At 37.9% G+C, this 21,689-nt stretch overlaps 1 protein-coding gene across 1 annotated transcript in view; it reads right to left on the bottom strand.

Moving 5' to 3' along the window:
* Positions 1–13,390: 13,390 nt before the first annotated feature.
* Positions 13,391–21,689, bottom strand: part of LOC135231565 (putative serine protease K12H4.7) — an 85,607-nt gene continuing 77,308 nt past the window's right edge. The window contains exon 9 of the mRNA XM_064287395.1: positions 13,391–13,500. Within this exon, the coding sequence (XP_064143465.1) occupies positions 13,391–13,500 (110 nt within the window). The remainder of the gene's footprint in view (positions 13,501–21,689) is intronic.

Raw genomic sequence — 21,689 nt, forward strand, 5'->3', positions numbered from 1 at the left:
ACATTGTCTTATATAGTGCTGGAAGATGAGTCCCTCACATTGGAAGTCACTCAATAGACACCAGGGCAAGAATTGCATCCTCAAAGTAGAGTCGGCCTTAATGACTTGGATGGAGTCAACTTTTCAACCTTCATTTGCTGATATGGCAAAACTCAAAATGTGAAGAAACTTCTGCAAATGTCCATTAATAATCAGACTGTGAAATGTACGAAGTATGAATCTAGGAAAATTGCAAGTCTTCAAAAATGAAATGGAATACATAAACATAGATATTCTAAGCATTGGTGAGCTGAAATGGATTTGTATTGGGCATTTTGAATCAGACAATCATATGGTCTACCAGGCCAGGAATGACAAATTGAAGAGAGATGATGTCACCTTCATCATCATAAAGGATGTTTCAAGAACTATCCTGAAGTACAAAGCTGCCAGTGATAGGATAATATCTACACACTTACAAGGAAGACCAGTTAATACTACTATCATTCAAATTTACACATCAACCACTAAGGTCAAAGATAAAGAAACTGAAGATTTTTACCAACTTCTGCAGTTTGAAATTGATCAAATATTTAATCAAGCTGCACTGATAATTACTGGAGATTATAAATGTGAAATTGGAAACAAAGAAGTATCTGTAGTTGGAAAATATGGCCATAATTATAGAAATGACACCAAGGATGGCATGATAGAATTTACAAGGCCAATGACTTTTTCACTGCAAATACCATTTTTCTACAGCATAAATGGCAACTATACAAGTTGTTCTCACCAGATGAGATACACAGGAATCAAATCCACTACACCTGTGGAAAGAGACAATGGAAAACCTCAATTTCATCAGTCAGAACAAGGCCAGGGGTCAACTGTGGAACAGATTATCAATAGCTCATATGCAAGTTCAAGTCGAAGTTGAAGAAAATTAGAAAAAGTCCAGAAGAGCCAAAGTACCACCTTGAGTATATCCCACCTGAATTTAGAGACCATCTCAAGAATAGATTTGATGCATTGAACACTAATGATGGAAGATCAGATGAGTTGGGGAATGACACCAAGAATATCATACATGAAGAAACCAAGTGGTCATACAAAAGACAGGAAAGAAGGAAAAGACCAGAATAGATATCAGAAAAGGTTGAGCAGTCCTCTTGAATGTAGAGTAGCTAAAGCAAAAGGAAAAAAAAAAAAAGTGAAAGGGCTAAACAGATTTCAAAGGGCTGCCCAAGAAGACAAAGTAAAGTATTATAATGAAAAATGTGAAGATCTGGACATAGAAAACCAAAAGGGAAGAACACATTTGGCATTTCTGAAGCTGAAAGAACTGAAAATATATATATATATATATATATATATATATATATATATATATATATATATATATATATATATATGACTAGAGTTGCAATATTTAAGGAGTCTGTGGGGAAAATATTAAATGACACAGGAAGCATTAAAAAAAGATGGAAGGAATACAAAGAGTCACTGTATCAAAAAGAACTGGTCAAAGTTCAACAATTTCAGGAAGTAGCATTTGATCAAGAACCGAAGGTACTACAGGAAGAGGCACAAGCTGCACTGAAGGCACTGATGAAAAACAAGGCTCCAGGAACTCATGGACTATCAATTGAAATGTTTCAACAAATGGATGCAGCGCTGGAAAGGCTCACTTATCTACGACAAGAAATTTGGAAGACAGCAACCTGGCCAGATAACTGGGGAAGAACTGCCTCCTCAAAGTAGAGAAGACCTTAATGACGTAGATGGAGTAAAGCTTTCAGGACCTTCATTTGCTGAGGTAGCATGACTCAAAATGAGTAGAAACAGCTGTGAACATCCAATAATAATTGGAACCTGGAAGGTATGAAGTATGAATCTAGGAAAACTGGAAATTGTGAAAAATGAAATGGAATGCATAAACATCAATGTCCTAGGCATTAGTGAGCCGAAATGGACTGGTATTGGCCATTTTGCATCAGACAATCATATAGTCTACTATGCTGGGAATGACAACTTGAAGAGGAATGGTGTTACATTCATCATCAAAAAGAACATTTCAGGATCTATCCTGAAGTACAATGCTCTCAGTGACAGTATAATATCCATACGCCTACCAGGAAGACCAGTTAATACAACTGTTATTCAAATTTACTCACCAACCACTAGGGCCAAAGATGAAGAAATAGTTTTTTTTCAGCTGCTGCAGTCTGAAATTGATCGAACTTGCAATCAATGCGCATTGATAATTACTGGTGATTGGAATGCAAAAGCTGGAAACAAAGAAGAAGGATCAGTAGTTGGAAAATACGACCTTGGTGATAGAAACAATGCTAGAGATCGAATGACAGAATTTTGCAAGACCAACGACTTCTTCATTGCAAATACCTTCTTTCACCAACATAAACGGTGACTATACACATGGACCTCACCAGACGGAACACACAGAAATCAAATTGACTACATCTGTGGAAAGAGACAATGGAAAAGCTCAATATCATCAGACAGAACAAGGTCAGGGGCCGACTGTGGAACAGACCATCAATTGCTCATATGCAAGTTCAAGCTGAAACTGAAGAAAATCAGAGCAAGTCCACAACAGCCAAAATATGACCTTGAGTATATCCCACCTGAATTTAGAAACCATCTGAAGAATAGATCTGATGCATTGAACAGTAGTGACCAAAGACCAGACAAGTTGTGGAATGACATCAAGGACATCAAACATGAAGAAAGCAAGAGGTAACTGAAAAGACAGAAAAGAAAGAAAAGACCAAGATGGATGTCAGAGGAGACTCTGAAACTTGCTCTCGTACGTCAAGCAGCTAAAGCAAAAGGAAGAATTGATGAAGTAAAAGAACTGAACAGAAGATTTCAAAGGGCGTCTCGAGAAGACAAAGTAAAGTATTATAATGACATATGCAAAGAGCTGGAGATGGAAAACCAAAAGGGAAGAACAACCTCGGCGTTTCTCAAGCTGAAAGAACAGAAAAAAAAAAAAATTCAAGTCCCAAGTTGCAATAGTGAAGGATCCTACGGGGAAAATATTAAACGATGCAGGAAACATCAAAAGAGGATGGAAGGGATACACAGAGTCATTATACCAAAAAGAATTAGTCGACGTTTAACCATTTCAAGAGGTGGCATATGATCAGGAACCGATGGTACTGAAGGAAGAAGTCCAAGCTGCTCTGAAGGCATTGGCAAAAAACGAGGCTCCAGGAATTGATGGAATATCAGTTGAGATGTTCCAACAAACAGATGCAGTGCTGGAGGTGCTCACTCATTTATGCCAAGAAATATGGAAGAGAGCTTCCTGGCCAACTGATGGGAAGAGATCCATATTTATGCCTACTCCCTAGAAAGGTGATCCAACTGAATGTGGAAATTATAGAACAATATCATTAATATCACACGCAAGCAAAATTTTGCTGAAGATCATTCAAAAACGGCTGTAGCAGTATATCAACAGAGAACTGCCAGAAATTCAGGCTGGTTTCAGAAGAGGACATGGAGCCAGGGATACCACTGCTGATGTCAAATGGATCCTGGCCGAAAGCAGAGAATACCAGAAGGATGTTTACCTGTGTTTTATTGACTATGCAAAGGCATTCCACTGTGTGGATCATAACAAATTATTTAGAACATTGTGAAGAATGGAAATTCCAGAACACTTAATTGTGCTCATGAGGAACCTTTACATAGATCAAGAGGCAGTTGTTCAGACAGAACAAGGGGATACTGATTGGTTTAAAGTCAGGAAAGATGTGCATCAGGGTTGTATTCTTTCACCATACCTATTTAATCTGTATGCTGAACAAATAATACGAGAAGCTGGACTATATGAAGAAGAATGGGGCATCAGGATTGGAGGAAGACTCATTAACAACCTGCATAATGCAGATGACACAACCTTGCTTGCTGAAAGTGAAGAGGACTTGAAGCACTTACTGATGAAGATCAAAGATCACTTCAGAATGGATTACACCTCAACATAAAGAAAACAAAAATCCTCACAACTGGACCAATGAGCAACATCATGATAAATGGAGAAAAGATTGAAGTTGTCAAGGATTTCATTTTATTTGGATCCACAATCAACAGCCCTGGAAGCAGCAGTCAAGAAATCAGAAGATGCATTGCACTGGGTAAATCTGCTGCAAAGGACCTCTTTAAAGTGTTGAAGAGCAAAGATGTCACCTTAAAGACGAAGGTGCTCCTGACTCAAGCCGTGGTGTTTTCAATCGCATCATATGCATGTGAAAGCTGGACAATGAATAAGGAAGACCGAAGAAGAATTGATGCCTTTGAATTGTGGTGTTGGGGAAGAATATTGAATACACCATGGACTGCCAAAAGAATGAACAAATGTGTCTTAGAAGAAGCACAGCCAGAATGTTCCTTAGAGGCAAGGATGGCGAGACTGTGTCTTACATACTTTGGACATGTTGTCAGGAGAGATCAGTCCTTGGAGAAGGACATCATGTTTGGCAGAGTACAGGGTCAGCGGAAAAGAGGAAGACCCTCAATGAGGTGGATTGACACAGTGGCTCCAACAATGAGCTCAATCATAACAACAATTGTGAGGATGGCACAGGACCGGGCAGTGTTTCGTTCTGTTGTGCATAGGGTCACTATGACTTGGAACTGACTCTACGGCACCTAACAACAACAAACTGGCCAACTGACTGGAAGAGATTCATATTTGTACCCATTCCAAAGGAATGAGATCCAACGGAATGCAAAAATTATTGAACAATATTATTAATATCACACACAAGTAAAATTTTGCTGCAGATCATACAAAAGCGGTTACAAAAGTTTATTGACAATGAACTGCCAGAAATTCAAGCTGGATTCAGAAGAGGGCATGAAATAAGGGATATCATGCCTGAAGTCAGATGAATCTTGGCTAAGGCAGAGAATACCGGAAACATGTTTACATGTGTTTTATTGACTATGCAAAGACATTCAACTCTGTGGATCATCACATTATGGATGATATTGTGAACAATGAGAATTACAGAACACTTAATTGTGCTAGTGAGGAACGTGTGCTTAGAGCAAGAGACAATCATATGAACAAAACAAGGGGATACTGCATGATTTAAAATCGGAAAGGTTTGTTTCAGGGTTGTATCCTTTCACCATAGCTATTTAGTCTGTATGCTGAGCAAATAATCCCAGAAACTGGACTCTATGAAGAAAAATGGGGCATCAGATGTTCCCGGACAGAGCAGGAGAAAAATGTAGAACAAAATTCAAATTCACAAAGAAAGACCATACTTACTAGTCTGACAGAGACTAGAGGAATTCTGATATTATACCCCAGACATCTTTTTTTTTTTTTAACTCAGAACTGAAGACACTCCCAAAATTCACCCTTCAGCCAAAGATTACACAGGTCTATAAAACAAACAATAACACATGTGAGGAATAGGCTTCTTAGCTCAATCACGTAAATGAGACCTAATGGGCAACACGTGCCCAAATGCAAAGCCCAGAAGACAGGAAGGGATCGGAAAACGAGAAAAATAGAAACTGGGAAGCCAGGGTGGAGACAGGGAAAGTATTGACATATCATGGGAATTGCAACCAATTTCATAAAACAATTCATATATATATATTTTTAATGAGAAGCTTATTTCCTCAAAAATCTTTCACCTAAAGCAGAATTAAAAAAAAAAAGAAGGAAAGAAAGCACGTTATTTGAATATCATTAAGTTTTACAATTAAAGATTTGCTGGTTGGGTGTGCTGTTATATAGCATTAGACTTGTGGGGAACAAAACCTTTTTGACCACATGGTTTGCCTGAAGCTTTGGGACTTAATAGTTGGTTAATTGTGAGCAAATTATTCCTCCCTGGTATGTCTCAATTTCCTAAGTTTCGTGAAAATCTGCCTTGAAATTTTTGGATCTTTTGGGAAGAATTGACATTTTTACCGTTTTGAGATATTATTTCACTCATTCAGATCTTCTAAGTACTTGAATTGTATTGTGAAGTTTTCACTATAGAGGACTCTTTAATATATTATATAATACTTCATCATTTCATTCTAAATATTTTGTATATTCTATTGCTGTCCTTTCATTCATTTATTCATTCAATTAATATTTATTTACTTCCTACTATATGCCAAATTTTGTTCAAGGCACTATATATTTAGCAATGAACAAAGCAGATGGAAATCCCTACTTTTACGGAATTGATATTTTATTAAGGAAGATAAGAAAGAAATACAATAAATAAGCAAAATGTACAGCAGATGAAAATGGATAATAGCTAAAAGGAGAAAAAACAAAGCAAAAAAAAAAAAGGATACAGAGCACCAGGCAGGGGGAGGGAAAGTTCAAATTTAAGTGTATTTTTAAATAGAGTAGCCTGGAAAGGCACCATGGTTTTACGTAATTATTCAATCAGGATCAGCTATACATTTTCCCCACATTTTTAAATATCAGTTTGAAGACTCATTTTTAGTGGGAGGCATTGTTTTAGTCATTTACTGCTGTGTTGCAAGACACTCAAACTTTTAGTGGTTTAAAACAACAAACGTATTATTTCTTATGATTCTTTGGCTTGATGGGCTCTGCTGGGCAGTTCTGCTTCATGTGATGAAACCAAGGTCTCATATGTGTCCAAGATAGCCTCTCATTTATTAAAGCATCTTTCCATGTGGTGTCTTATCATTCAATAGGGCAGCCTAATCTTTATATCATGGTTTCCTGGATTCCAAGAAGGAGCATTCCAAAATGATAAGCCCTAATATGCAAGTAGTATCAACTCTTTGTTTCAGCATGATTGCTAGTATCCTATTGGCCAAAACAAGTCACATAGCCAAGCCCAGTCAATATGAGGGACTAACCATATTAAACAGTCTCTGTCACCTTTAGGTCACGTTGATGAAATTCCTTTAAAAACTTCGTGGGCTTTTTTCATATCAAATTTTACTTCACTTTATTACACAAACTTACACTCAAAAATACCTTTCATACAGGTTCCTCTCAGCTTTCTACTGTGACTCAGACAACTGTTGGAGAACACCATTAAGATTCTTGGATTCTATTGGTCTGGCTCTATGGGGCACTGTCTTAGATATTTCTAAGGTTTAAAAAAAAGTCTCTATGAATGCACCCTTAATTTGATTTTGACCCTAGGCCATGTTTTATTGACAGTGCTCTGGATTTGATCTTTGCCCAAATTGCATTTCTTATTTTGGTGATGTGAAAGGATGGGTTGAAAATATTTTTTGTTAATTTTGGCTGAAAATTGAACAATTCTGTCTTTATCTCACCTTTTTCTTGTCATACTTTCTTACATTTGGCTAAAAGAAGACAATTATGCCTGTCTTTCTACCATCCGTGTTACACCATGTGACAATCTCTCTAATAGTCCACCTATACTGGTGTCCTGGTGGTACAGCAGTTAAGAGCTCAGGCTGCTAAACAAAAGATCAACAGTTCGAATCCACCACCTGATCCTTGGAAACCCTATGGGGCAGTTCTACTCTGTCCTATAGTGTCGCTTTGGGTTGGAGCTGACTCAGTGGCAATTTTTTTTTTTTTAATATACAGTTTAGCATTTGGCTGCTAACTGAAAAGTTTGGTGTTTGAACCCACCTAGCAGCTCTACAGGAGAAAGACCTGGACATCTGCTTCCATAAAGATTAAAGCCTAGAAAAATGCCATGGGACAGTTCTACTCTATCACATGGAGTGGCTATGACTAAAAAATTGACTTAGCACCCAACAACAATGTACAAAGCTCAGGTCCCTTTTTCCACACTCTGGTATCAGTTTCCTCAGTGTTCTTCTGGACTCCACTTAGAATCTCCCTGTCACCCTTTAGGACTCTGTCCTACTTGGTCCCAAAGTTAATGCCAAATGCTTTAGATCTTTGTTACTGCAACACCCTACTTTTGGTGCCATGAAGGCAAGGAGAGCCTTCAGATAATGATGACTGTGAAAGGAAAGAGGCAAGGAAGGACTGAGTAGGAAGGTTATCAAACTGAAGCTTAGTTCTGAGAAAATATTGGCCAGGCCTACGTGGATTCCCCAGGCAGTAGTTGACCATTAGAGAAATCCTGTGTTGGGCGAGTGAGCTGGCACAAAAAACCCTGCTGGGCTAAGCACTGACCGACAGCCATTTCATAAAGTGTGGCTTCGCTATGTGTGTCCCAGAGAATCTGAGTGTTTGGCAGCTCACCTGGGGCTATCGGCAAAGATGCTCCCAACAACAGGTTCTTTTGGAACTCTGGGTGGGCCCTTCCATGGTGGCCAGGCTGGGATGGTACCTGACAGAAAAGGGTCTCAATACATATATGTTAATTGAATGAATGAATGTGTAGAATGGGCTTGACACTGGAGCCTGGCACATAGCAAGCCTCTGATAAGGGGCAGCTGTGTGTGTGTTACTATTATCTTTCTGTGAGGCATTCTTCAGACATACCACCTGGAGACAGGAAAATATTCTTTTAGCCTTTATTGATTCTCTGAAGTGGTACCTCTTTATATTGAACTCTTCTTGGTATGGCCTTAAATCTATTGAGGCCAAACTCTAGTTTTAGGTTTTTGTGGTTGGGTGACATCCAGTCAGTTTTCTACTCATAACAATCATATGTGACAGAATACAACTGCCATGTAGGCTGTTCTAGGTAGTAATTTTTATGGGAGTAGATAGGTCTTTTATCATCCAAGTTGCTGGTGGGTTCCAACTGCCAACCTCAAGTTAACACATGAGCAGTTAACTGTTGCACCAGCAGGGGTCCTTGGTGTTTCAGAAAGTTACCGCAAATACAAGAGCAGAGGCAAGAGTTTAGATGGACAGAGTAGTGTTAATTAAGTGTGCTTTAAAAAAAAAAAAAAAAAAAAAAAACCTGTGAGACTGAGTGAAGGATAAAGCTAAAACAGATATCAACAGTTTCAAATTTTAAGAAGTCGTTATCACCAGACAAGGATTCCTTTTATCACAACTCTCACTCAACATTGTGCTAGAGGTCCTAGCCAGGGAAATTAGGCTACTATTGAGATGTCCTCTAAATTCAGGTGGAATATACACAGGTTATGCTTTGGCTCTTGTGGATTTGTTCTATTTAGGTTCACCTTGAACATTCATACGGGCAGTTGATGGTCTTTTCCACAGTCGGCTCCTGGCCTTGCTCTGATTGATGAAATTGAACTTTTCCATCATCTCTTTCCACATATGTAGCTGATTTGATTCCTGTGTATTCCATCTGGCAGGTTCCATGTGTATAGTCACCACTTATGTTGTTGAAAAGGTTTTTGCAATGAAAAATCACTGGTGTTGCAAAATTCTATCATGCAATCTCTGGCATCGTTTCTATCATTGTGGCCATATTTTCCAACTACTTACCCTTCTTGTTTCCAATTTTCACATTCCAATCATCAGTAATTATCAATGAATTTTCATTTTATTTTCAATCAATTTCAGACTGTAGAAGTTGGTAAAAATCTTCAATTTCTTCATCTTTGGCCTTAGTGGTTGATGCACAAATTTGAATAATTGGTGTTAACTGGTCTTTCACAAAGGTGTATGGATATCATCCTATCACTGACAGCATTCTACTTCAAGATTGATCTTGAAATGTTCTTTTTGATGAAGAACATGACATCATCCCTCTTCAATTTGTCATTCTTGGCATAGTAGACCATATGATTTTCTGATTCAAAATGGCCAAACCAATCTATTTCATCTCACTAATGCCTAGGATATCAATGTTTATGTGTTCCGTTTCATTTTTGATGACTTTTAATTTCCCTAGATTCATACTTTGTACATTCCACATTCCTATTATTTGTTAATTTTTGCAGCTGTTTCTTCTTATTTCAAGTCTTGCCACATCAGCAACTGAACGTTCTGAAAGCTTGACTCCATCTACACCATTAAGGACAACTCCCTTTTGGGGAGGTATCTTTTCCCTAGTCATATTTTGAATGCTTTCCAACCTGAGGGGCTCATCTTCCAGCAGTATATTAGACAGTGTTCAGCTGCTATTCATACGGTTTTCACTGGTCATTTTCTTAGTTTGTTTTTTCAGTATTAAACTGTCAGATCCTTCTTCCTAGTTTGCTTTAGTGGAAGCTCAGCTGAAACCCATCCACCAAGGGTGACCTTGCTGGTATTTGCAAAAATGGTGGCAGAGCTTCCAGTATCACAGCAGCACACAAGCCACCACAGTAGGACAAACTGACAGAAACATGATGGATATATATATAATTTGCAAAAATGGTGGCAGAGCTTCCAGTATCACAGCAGCACACAAGCCACCACAGTAGGACAAACTGACAGAAACATGATGGATATATATATACATACATACATTGTGTAAATTCACTGGAAATAGGACATTTCTTTATCTTTAAGGAAGGATCCCTACTGTATAGTGGTTAAGCTTTTGGCTGCTAACTGAAAGGTCATCAATTCTAACCCACTAGCCTCTCTGGGAGAGAAAGATGTGGCAATAAGCTTCAGTAAAGGGTATAGCCTTTGAAACACTATGGGACAGTTTTACCTATAGAATTGCTGTAGTAAAACTCTACTTGGTGGCAATGAGTTTAAGTACTGAGATACTTTATACCCTTTCAAACACAAATTTACTTTTAGCACTCTTTTTCCTAAAAAGTTGAAAAACAAGAAAAGAACATTTTGTTTCATATGCCAACAAATAAGGGTTTATTGCAAATGTTGTAATGGAAATGTCTACATTGTGCCTCTTCCACCATTGTACTTTGGAAACAGGTAATCTGTAATTTAGATTTCATAGAGTCATAGATGAAAAGGAATTTTTCATCAGGATGAAATATGTCTCAAGTCTCACCTGTAGTTGATTTAGATGATTCAAAAGATGAGATTTTGGACTTGGACTTGATTTAAGGCTTTTGGGATGATGTGATGGGGAATGTGTTTTGTATGTGGCAAGGTCACGAATTCTGAGGGGCCAAAGGGTGGACTGTTATGGATTGAATTGTGTCCTCCAAAAATATGAGTTGTAAATCTTAACCTCTATCCTGTTGTTATAATCCCATTTAGGAATGGGCTGTCTTTGATATGTTAATGAGGCAGGATTAGTGTAGGGTGGACCTTGAGTTAATCTCTTTTGAAATATAAAAGTGAATAAAGAATCAAGGGAAAGAAGCAAACATGGGGAAAGAGAGATGCCAAGCCACATGAAGATCAACCAGGAGCAAATGTTCAAAAAGCCAAGGACCTTTCTCTGGAGCCAACAGAATGAGAAAGCTTTCCCTTAGAGCTGGAACTCTAAATTTGGATGTCTAGCCTAATCTGTGAGAAAATAAAATTCTATTTGTTAAAGCCAAAACAAAGAGTTTACTGCAAATGTGTCATCCAAATATCAGTGGGATTGGCTTAACACATACACACACAAAAAAATAGTGAATTATCATGTACAATATTAGTGTATCAGATATTTGAAGTTAAGAAAATCAATACTTCAAAAATGGCTAATGCTGCCATTTAAATCTCCATGGTGGTCTGTTCAAAGAAAAAAATGACATTTCTAGACATTACAGATGATGTAACGAGTGTGTAAAAACAGTCCAAAATATGTCAGTTTGAATTATTCATTAGAATACACTTAAAATTCATTAAGAAATTCCAAAGCAAAGGCAGATTTCTAAAAGGTCAGCAAATTATTTTCATTGCCAATTTAACACAATCAGTACAACATATCTAAGTATCCACTACAATTAATTAACTGCCTTATAGGGTTTCCAAGGAGCAGCTCACAGATTTGAACTGCCAACCTTGTGGTTTGCAGCCTATCTCTTAACCACTGTGCCACCAGGGCCCCAATTAATTAATCCATTACAATTAATGAGCACAAATTATTTGTTAATAAACTCTTTTAAAATAAATTTAGATTTACATATAAATTGCAAAGATAATACTGATTTCCCATATGCTCCTCACACATAGTTCCCTCTAATGTTAATAACTGATGATATGTTCATCAAATTAAGAAACCAATATTTGTACATTAATATTAACTAAAATTCAATTGTATTGGGTAATTAAAAAGCTAATCAACTGTCTTAGTCATCTAGTGCTGCCATAACAGAAATACCACAAGGGATGGCCTTTACAAAGAGAAATTTATTCTCCCACAGTCTAGTAGGTTACAAGTCTCAATTCAGGATGTCGGCTCCAGGGGAAGGCTTTCTATCTCTGTCTGCTCTGGAGGAAGGTCCTTGTCCTCAATCTTCTCCTGGTCAAGAAGCTTCTCAGCACAGGGACTCCAGGTCCAAAAGAGGTGCTCTGCTCCTAGTGCTGTTTTCTTCGTGGTATGAGGTCCCCAACTCTCTGCTTGCTTCCCTCTTGAGAAATAAAAGGTGGTGCAGGCCCCACCCAAGGGAAACTCCTTTTACACTGGATCAGGGAGGTGAACTGAGTAAGGGTGGTGTTACTATGCCACCATAAACCTCTTTATTTAGCATAAAATTACAATCACAAAATGGACAACAACCACACAATACTGGGAATCATGGCCTAACCGAGTTGACACATATTTTTGGGGGGACACAATTCAATCCATTACATCAACCAATGACAATCAAGAACACCACATGCCCTTTTTTAAAGGAAAAAGCTACCATCTTGACTAAATAATAACTTTGAATTAAGTTTCAGATGTGTTGCCTTACATTGGGTTCTCTTCAAATCAATTGAAAATAAATTAATTTGGACAAAATTTATAAAGAAATCTCAGATGAGAACTCTAGTACCTTTCATATTTTGATTAAATTTAAATTATGTTAGGAACAGAAGCACTATTTGTAAAGTGCTGGGACTTCGAGAAAGATTTACTGGTGGAGGAGTCAGTTTTTCCAAAGAGATTTGCATCTGTCTCAGGAATTTTTTTTTCTTTTTTTCTTTTTTTACTAATTCACTCAAATTGTACCTATCCCTAAATTTTCTTAAAAAGACAAGGATCCATTATTTGGCAAAGTATTTTTTCCTGTTAATGTATTAATGTGTACCCAAAAAATTAATCAGAACACATTTTTATTTTCACGTTACAAATGGCCTTCATTGAAAAGAATAAGAGTTCATGAAATAAATATTGTTCTGGAAAACAGGGATTGTATACCTTCCATGCCCATGGCAACTAACTAACTGTTTGTACCTGGTTTTCCAGGGTAATTAATTTCTTGTGTGCTTGGATGGTCTGCTGCTTCTCAAGTCCAGCAAGAAAGGAGGATCAAGATGACATTCCATAAAAACAATACAAACTTAAATCCTACATAGAGGAATTAAACTTTTGGACCTGTTCTAATTCCACCCTTGTAGAAGGTTTTACATCTGAGTGATAAAATGGGAGGCCAGATTTTGGGTTCTATTGCATTTATTTTTCAGAGAGATCTATTCCTTAAGCCATTTCTGTAGAATGTGGAAAATTTTTTCTCGTGCTTGAATTAGTTCAGCTGAATCAGTATCCTTTTGTTGGTACATATCTGCACAATGCTCTCCACCTAAAATGAGAAAGAGAAATGTCAGAATACTTACATATGAAGTGTCCAAAGTTCAGATGTCCTTAACCCCCAGCTGCACATTAGAACCACTTTGAACCCTGTTCAAACAAACCAGTATCTGAGGCCCATCCTTCAGAGGTTCTGATTTAATCAGTCTGTACTAGGGCTGGGTGTGGGTAATTTTTCAGAAGTTGGATTAATGTTGATTAAAATATGCAGTCTTAGTTAAGAAAGAGAATTATTTTACTACTAATATAATGGGATTTCAATCAAAGAAATAAGCTTCTTTGTAGATTGAGGCTGAGTTAATATATGATATTTGTTAAAGATCGTGACTGTTGGTGTCTATGTAATCCTTCTTTTCTAAAAATTAATAAATGATTCTGGAAATGATTAAGGTAGTAGATTCAGAGAGTAATATCTTCCTTTTTGCTCAATCCAAGTGTGATATAACTTAAGTTCCATCTGAGGAAGTTACAATGTCTGAATCTCAGTGAGTCTCATTTTAGAAAATTTTCCTAGCAGTCTACTGGAATTGCAAAGCACAAGCTCCAAGAGCCCATTGTTCAATTTCCAGGAATTCTGCAAATTGGCTGTTAAAATGTAAGCTTAAAATTGGCCAGGATGGGAGTATTTATACCATGGAAATGAGCAGATGCTAAAAATTAGAGTTTTTTTTCTTGAGAATTGGTTGATAAATATATAACACATGAGAATAAAATCAAACAGATGAAATGTGATGGGGACTTAAATATTGGTTAACTCCTTTATATTACATATTTGGAGCCTATGACTATTCCAGAGAAAGGTCATCCAACCAAATGTGGAAACTGTTGAAAAGTATCAATAATGCCACATGCAAGTAAAATTTTGCTGAAAACCATTCAAAAGTGACTACAGCAGTATACCAACAGGAAACTGCCAGAAATTCAAGCTGGATTCAGAAGAGTACCCTGTATATGGGATATCATTGCTAATGTCAGGTTGATCCTGGCTGAAAGCATGAAATACCAGAAAGATGTTTACCTGTGTTTTATTGACTATGCAAAGGCATTTGACTGTGTAGATCATAACATATAATGCAAAGAATGGGAATTCCCACTTAATTGTGCTCATTGTAGAATCCATATATAGACCAAAAGGCAGTCTTCCAAACAGAACAAGAGGATACTGCATGGTTTAAAGACAGGAAATGTGTGTAAGGGTTATATCCTCTCACCATACTTATTCAATCTATATGCTACACAAATAATTCAAGAAGTTGGACTATATGAAGAAGAATGGGGCATCAGCATTGGAGAAAGACCCACTAACAACCTATATTACGCAGATAAAACACCATTCCTTGCTGAAAATGAAGAGGGCATGAAGCACATACTAATGAAGATCAAAGACCACAGCCTTCAGTATGGATTACACCACAGCATAAAGAAAACAAAAATCCTCACAACTGGAGAAATAACCAACATCATGATAAATGGAGAAAAAGGTTGACGTTGTCAAGGATTTCAATTCACTTGCATCCACAATCTACATCAATGGAAGCAGCAGTCAAGAAATCAAAAGGCACATTGCACTGGGCAACTCTGATGCAAAAGAAAGACCTCTTTAAAACGTTAAAAAAAAAAAAAAAAAAAAAGATGTCACCTTGAAGACTAAGTTGTCTCTGACACAATCCCTACTATTTTCAGTTACTTCATATGCATGTAAAAACTTTACAGTGAATAAGGAAAACCATAGAAGAATTGATCCCTTTGAGTTATGGTGTTGGTGAAGAATATTGAATAAACCATAGACTGCCAAAAGAATGAATTAACTTGTCTTGGAAGAAGTACAGCCAGAATGCTCATTAGAAGCAGGGATGGAGAGACTATGTTTCACATACTTTGGACATGTTATCAGGAAGGACCAGTACCTGAGAAGGGCATTATGCTTGTTAAAGTACAGGATCAGCAGAAAAGAGAAAGACCCTCAACGAAATGGACTGACACCGTGGCTGCAACAATGATCTCAAACATAACAAGAATTGTGAGGATGGAGCACAACCGGGCACTGTATTGTTCTGTTGTACATACGGTTGCCATGATTCAGAACCAACTAGATGTACCTAACAACAACATGGCACATCCAGATTAAAAAAACAAACCAAACCCATTGCCCTCAAGTCGATTCCAACTTGTAGTGACCCTATAGGGCAGAGTAGAACTACTCCATAGAGTTTCCAAGGAGCACCTGGTGGATTCAAACTGCCAACCTTTTGGTTAGCAGCTGTAGCACTTAATCACTATGCCACCAGGGTTTCCAGCACATCCAGATAGTGGTGTGTTATTCACCTATTACTAAAAAATGAGAAAGACTTTTATGCTCCTAGATAGAAAGATTTCCAGTGTATATCAGTAAGAGAAATAAGGAAGTTGTAGGACAGTGTATATAATATGATACCATTTGTTTGCAAAGGGATGAGAATATTATGAGGAGGCGGGGCGAAGACGGCAGAGTAGTCAGTTGCTTCCTATAGCCCCTCTTACAACAAAGGCTGAAAAAAAAAGTGAATCGATTATATATGACAATCTAGGAGCCCTGAACATCAAAAGCAAAACTGAGGAATCTAACTGAGTGGCAGGGGGAGGGGCAGATGGTTCAGAAGGAAGGAGGAGCTTTCAGACCTGACCCTGCGGAAACCAGTACCCTGCAGGTAGGATAGGCTGGTGTGTGTGATAAGGCAAGTAGTGGTACTCAGGACCTGTTTCCCATATCAGGACAGACCTAGCTGTGAAGAGTCTGCTCAAGCCTCCAGAACTAGTGAAAAGTGGTGATCAATTCACAAAAGATAAGTACATGTGTCTAACCTACTGTGCTGATCAAAAAACACCCCCTTTGGGAAGAATGACTCTCCCATTTACCCGTCCCCTCCCCGTTGTGCACTGGGTATGGGCTGGCTTCAGTGACTGACACATGCCTGGACCAGAAGTAAGACCTGTCATGTGCCCTGAGCCATTATCCCAGTCTTCGAGAGGGAACAAATTATCAAACAGGAAAAAAATAACCTGCCAGCTCTCCTAAGCCAGGAACTCAGGGTAGGCACAAAGGATCCACAGACTTTGAATGCCTTTCACATCTGCAAAGTCCTATGAGGGCCTGTTTCAACATTGTAAGCCGTCATTAACACAGTATGGCAGGGTATACACTTGAAGCCTAACTTTAACAGTATCAGCTACATGATGGTGTGGAAGGCTGGTGATATTTGACATCTCTCTGCCCATTAATCAGGGTCCTCACATATCCACATCAGGGACCTGAGGGCTGGTGGATCCACCCACGCCACCTAGCCACCCTCAACAGGGATCCAAGAATAAGTGATGCCTCCAAGTCCTTACAGCCAACAGTACTGGATGCCCATAGTCCAGCTGCAAAGCCCATCCACCTACATACTCTAGGGAACAGGGACATGCTTTCCTCCCATACACTCAGGGACAGCCAATAGTCACCTGCCTTGTTCAGTCCATGACCCCCACTGCAGCCAGATACCTGTGCCTACTTCAATCGCCCCTGCCAGTCTAGAACTGTAGGTGAGAGCCTGCACCACATACTTGGTGGCCAACTACCTGGACATTTGAACTAAATCCACACAAGAAAACTAAATGGGCTCCTTGGATCACATACCTAGTAACAGATCTAATAACCTGATGACAGAACTTTAGAGCTTCAAAGGTGCCAATAATCAAACTAGTTCACATGAGCAGCCTATTTGGGCATGTCAAAACGAAATAAGAAACTAGGACACAGTAAGCAAAGATGAAATAAATAAATATAATAACTTTGATGGCTCAGAGACAACCAAAACAAAACAAACCCAGTGCAGTCGAGCCAATTCCAACTCATAGCAAATCTACAGGACACAGTAGAACTGCCCCATAGAGTTTCCAAGGAGTGCCTGGTGGATTTGAACTCCCAATCCTTTGGTTAGCAGCTGTAGCACTTAACAACTATGCCACCAAGGTTTCCTCGGAGACAACAGTCCATGTCAAATCACATAAAGAGGGAGACCAAGATGGCTTCAGTAAGCACCCAAAACAAAGATTCAAGAAATCTTCTGGAGGAAGATAATTGCTTGGAATTACCAGAGGTAGACTACGAAAGATTAACATACAGAACTCCTTAGGAGATCAGGCAAAAGGCAGAAGAAGCCAATGAACATGAAAATAATGCAATAGAGGAACTTAAGAAGATTATAGAAGAGCATAATGACAAATTTAACAGGCTGCAAGAATCCATAGAGCAACAGCATACAGAAATCCAGAAGATTAACAATAAAATTTCAGAACTACACATCTCAATAGGAAATCATAGGAGCAGAATTGAGGCAATGGAAGTCAGAATTATTGAGATTGAAGGTAAAGCACTTGACATCAACTCATTTGAGGAAAAATCATATAAAAGGAGTATAAAAAAATGAAGAAACTCTAAGAATTATGTGGGACTCTATGAATAAGAATAAACTGTGAGTAACTGGAGTGCCAGACCAAGGGGGAAATAACGCCAAAATTACAAGAAATACTAAAGGGACTCCTCCAGTTAGAAAATCAATTACATCAGATAACAACACAACTATAACACAGGACAGAACAACCAGATATCAACCCAGATAAGGAAGTTACAAAAATAAATCAAAGCTAAAACACTGAAAATAGAAAAAAAGAGACATCAATATTTAAAAGACGAAAACAATAAAACAAAAAAAGTAGGACTAAAAAATGTAGTCATAGATCTCTCAGATGGAGAAGCCAAGACAATATAAAGAAATAAAAGGTTGGCTTAAATGTACAAAAACAGGAGTAAATATTAAGGTAACCCCAAAGGAAACTAGCAATCTTAAACATCAAAATAAAAGAAAAACATAAAAACCAGCAAATTCAAAATCAACAATAATGAAAAGAATGAAAAGAAAATACTTACAGAAAATCAGCTCGACACAGAAAATAAGTGGAACAAAGGAATTGACAACAGCACACACACACACACACACAAAGACATCAAAGTGACAGCACTAAACTCATATCTATAATTACATTGAACTTAAATGAGCTAAATGCACCAGTAAAAAGAAAGAGTGATAGAATAGATAAAAAGCATGATCCATCTATCTATATGTTGCCTACAAGATTCACACCTTAGACTTAAAGACACAAGCAAACTAAAACTCAAAGGATGGAAAAAAATATATCAAGCAAACAACAATAAAAAAAAAAGAGCAGGATTGGAAATATGAATCTCAGACAAAATAGACTTTAAAGTAAAATCCACCACATAGGATAAGGAAGGACACTATATAATGACTATAGGGTAAATACACTGGGAAGATATAACCTTAATAAATATTTACACATGCAACGACAGCACCCCAAAATACACAAAACGAACTCTAACACTATTGCAAAGAGAAACAGATAGCTCCACAATAATAGTAGGAGACTTCAACACACCACTTTTGGTGAAGGAGAGAACATCAAGAAAGAAGTTCAATAAAGATACTGAAGATCTAAATGCCACAATCAACCAACTTGATCTGATAGACATATACAGTAAACTTCACCAAATAGCAGCCAAGTATACTTTCTTTTCCAATGCACATGGAATATTCTCCAGAATAGACCACATGTTAGGCCGTAAAGCAAGACTTAACAGAATACAAAGCATGAAAATATTACCAAGCATTTTTTTCTGACCATAAAGCCATAAAAGTAGAAGTGAATAACAGAAAAAGCAAGAGAAAAATTTAAAAACATGGAAACGGAACAATAACTTCCTAAAAAACTACTGGATTATAGAAGAAATTAAGGATAAAATAAAGAAACTCACAGAAGAAAATGAGAATGAACACATTATACCAACACCTCTAGAACACAGCAGAAGCAGTACTCAGGTGTCAATTTATAGCAATAAATGCACACACCCAAAAAGAAGAAAGGGCCAAAATCAATACGTTAACCCTACAACTCAGAAAGAAGGCAGCAAAGAAGCCTTTGAGCACCAGAAGAAAGTAAATAAAACATTTAGAGCAAAATTAAATGGAATACAGAATAGAAAAATAATTGAAAGAGTTCATAAGGCCAAAAGCTGGTTCTTGGAAAAGATCAATGAAATCGGTAAACCATTGGCCAAACCGACAAAAAAAAAAAAAAAAGAGGAGAGGAAACAAATACCCAGAACAACAACAACAAAAAAAAAAAAATGAAATGGGCAATATCACAACACATCACACTGAAATTAAAAGAATCATAACAGAGTACTATGAAAAACTGTACTCTAGCAAATTTGAAAACGTAGAGGAAATGGAAAAATTCCTAGAAACACTCTACCTACCTAAACTAACACAAACAGAAGTAGAACAACTAAATAAACCTATAACAAAAGAAGAGATTGAAGACGTAATCAAAAAAACACCCAACAAAAAAGCCCTGGCCCTGATGGCTTCACTGGAGAATTCTACAAACTTTTAGAGAAGCACTAACACCACTACTACTAATAGTATTTCAGAGCAGAGAAAAGAATGGAATACTCACAAACTCATTCTATGAAGCTAGCATAACCCTGATAACAAAACCATGTAAAGATACCACACAAAAAGAAAATTATAGACCATATCCCTTGAACACAGGTGCAAAAATCCTCAACAAAATTCTAGCCAATAGAGTTCAAAAACATATTAAAAAAAATTCACCATGACCAAGTGGGATTCATACCAGGTATGCAGATGGTTCAATATTAAAAAAAAAAAAAAAAAATGTAATCCATCACATAAATAAAACAAAACACAAGAACCATCTGTTGTTGTTGTTAGGTGCCGTCGAGTCGGTTCCGGCTAATAGCGACCCTACGCACAACAGAACAAAACACTGCCCGATCCTGAGCCAACCTTACAATTGTTGCTATGCTTGAGCTCATTGTTGGAACTACTGTGTCAAGCCACCTCATTGAGGGTTTTCCTCTTTTCCACTGACCCTGTACTCTGCCAAGCACGATGTCCTTCTCCAGGGACTGATCTCTCCTGACAACATGTCCAAAGTATGTAAGACACAGTCTCGCCATCCTTGCCTCTAAGGAGCATTCTGGCTGTACTTCTTCTGAGACACATTTGTTCGTTCTTTTGGCAGTCCATGGTATATTCAATATTCTTCCCCAACACCACAATTCAAAGGTGTCAGTTCTTCTTCGGTCTTACTTATTCATTGTCCAGCTTTCACAAGCATATGATGCAATTGAAAATACCCTGGCTTGGGTCAGGCGCACCTTAGTCTTCAAGGTGACATCTTTGCTCTTCAACACTTTAAAGAGGTCCTTTGCAGCAGATTTACCCAATGCAATGTGTCTTTTGATTTCTTGACTGCTGCTTCCATGACTGTTGATTGTGGATCCAAGTAAAATGAAATCTTTGACAACTTCAATCTTTTCTCTGTTTATCATGATGTTGTTCATTGGTCCAGTTGTAAGGATTTTTGTTTTCTTTATGTTGAGGTGCAATCCAAACTGAAGGCTGTGGTCTTTGATCTTCATTAGTAAGTGCTTCAAGTCCTCTTCACTTTCAGCAAGCAAGGTTGTGTCATCTGCATAACACAGGTTGTTAATGAGTCTTCCTCCAATCTTGATGCCCCGTTCTTCATATAGTCCAGCTTCTCAGGCCACGTGTCTGTCAGTTTGTCATACTGTGGGGGCTTGCATGTTGCTGTGAAGCTGGAAGCTATCCAACCGGTATTCAGATACCAGCAGGGTCACCCATGGAGAACAGGTTTCAGCTGAGCTTCCAGACAAAGAGAGACTAGGAAGAAGAGCCATCTAGTCTTATCAATTGATGCAGAAAAGGCATTTGACAAAGCCCAACACCTGTTCGTGATAAAAAGTCTCAGCAAAAGAGGAATAGAAGGGAAATTCCTCAGCATAAGGAAGGACATTTATTCAAAGCCAACATCCAATTTCATCCTAAATGGAGAGAGTCTGAAAACATTCTGCTTGAGAACCAGGACCAGGCAAGGATGCCATTTATCACGACTCTTATTCAACATTTTGCTGGAGGTCCTAGCCAGCAAGTAGGCTAGAAAAAAAAGTAAAGGCATCTGAACTGGTAAGGAAGTAGTAAAAGTATCTCTATTTGCAGATGATATGATCTTATACATGGAAAACCCACCAAAATA

The sequence above is a fragment of the Loxodonta africana genome, chromosome 6 (assembly GCF_030014295.1).
Source record: "Loxodonta africana isolate mLoxAfr1 chromosome 6, mLoxAfr1.hap2, whole genome shotgun sequence".
NCBI classification, from domain to species: Eukaryota; Metazoa; Chordata; class Mammalia; order Proboscidea; family Elephantidae; genus Loxodonta; species Loxodonta africana.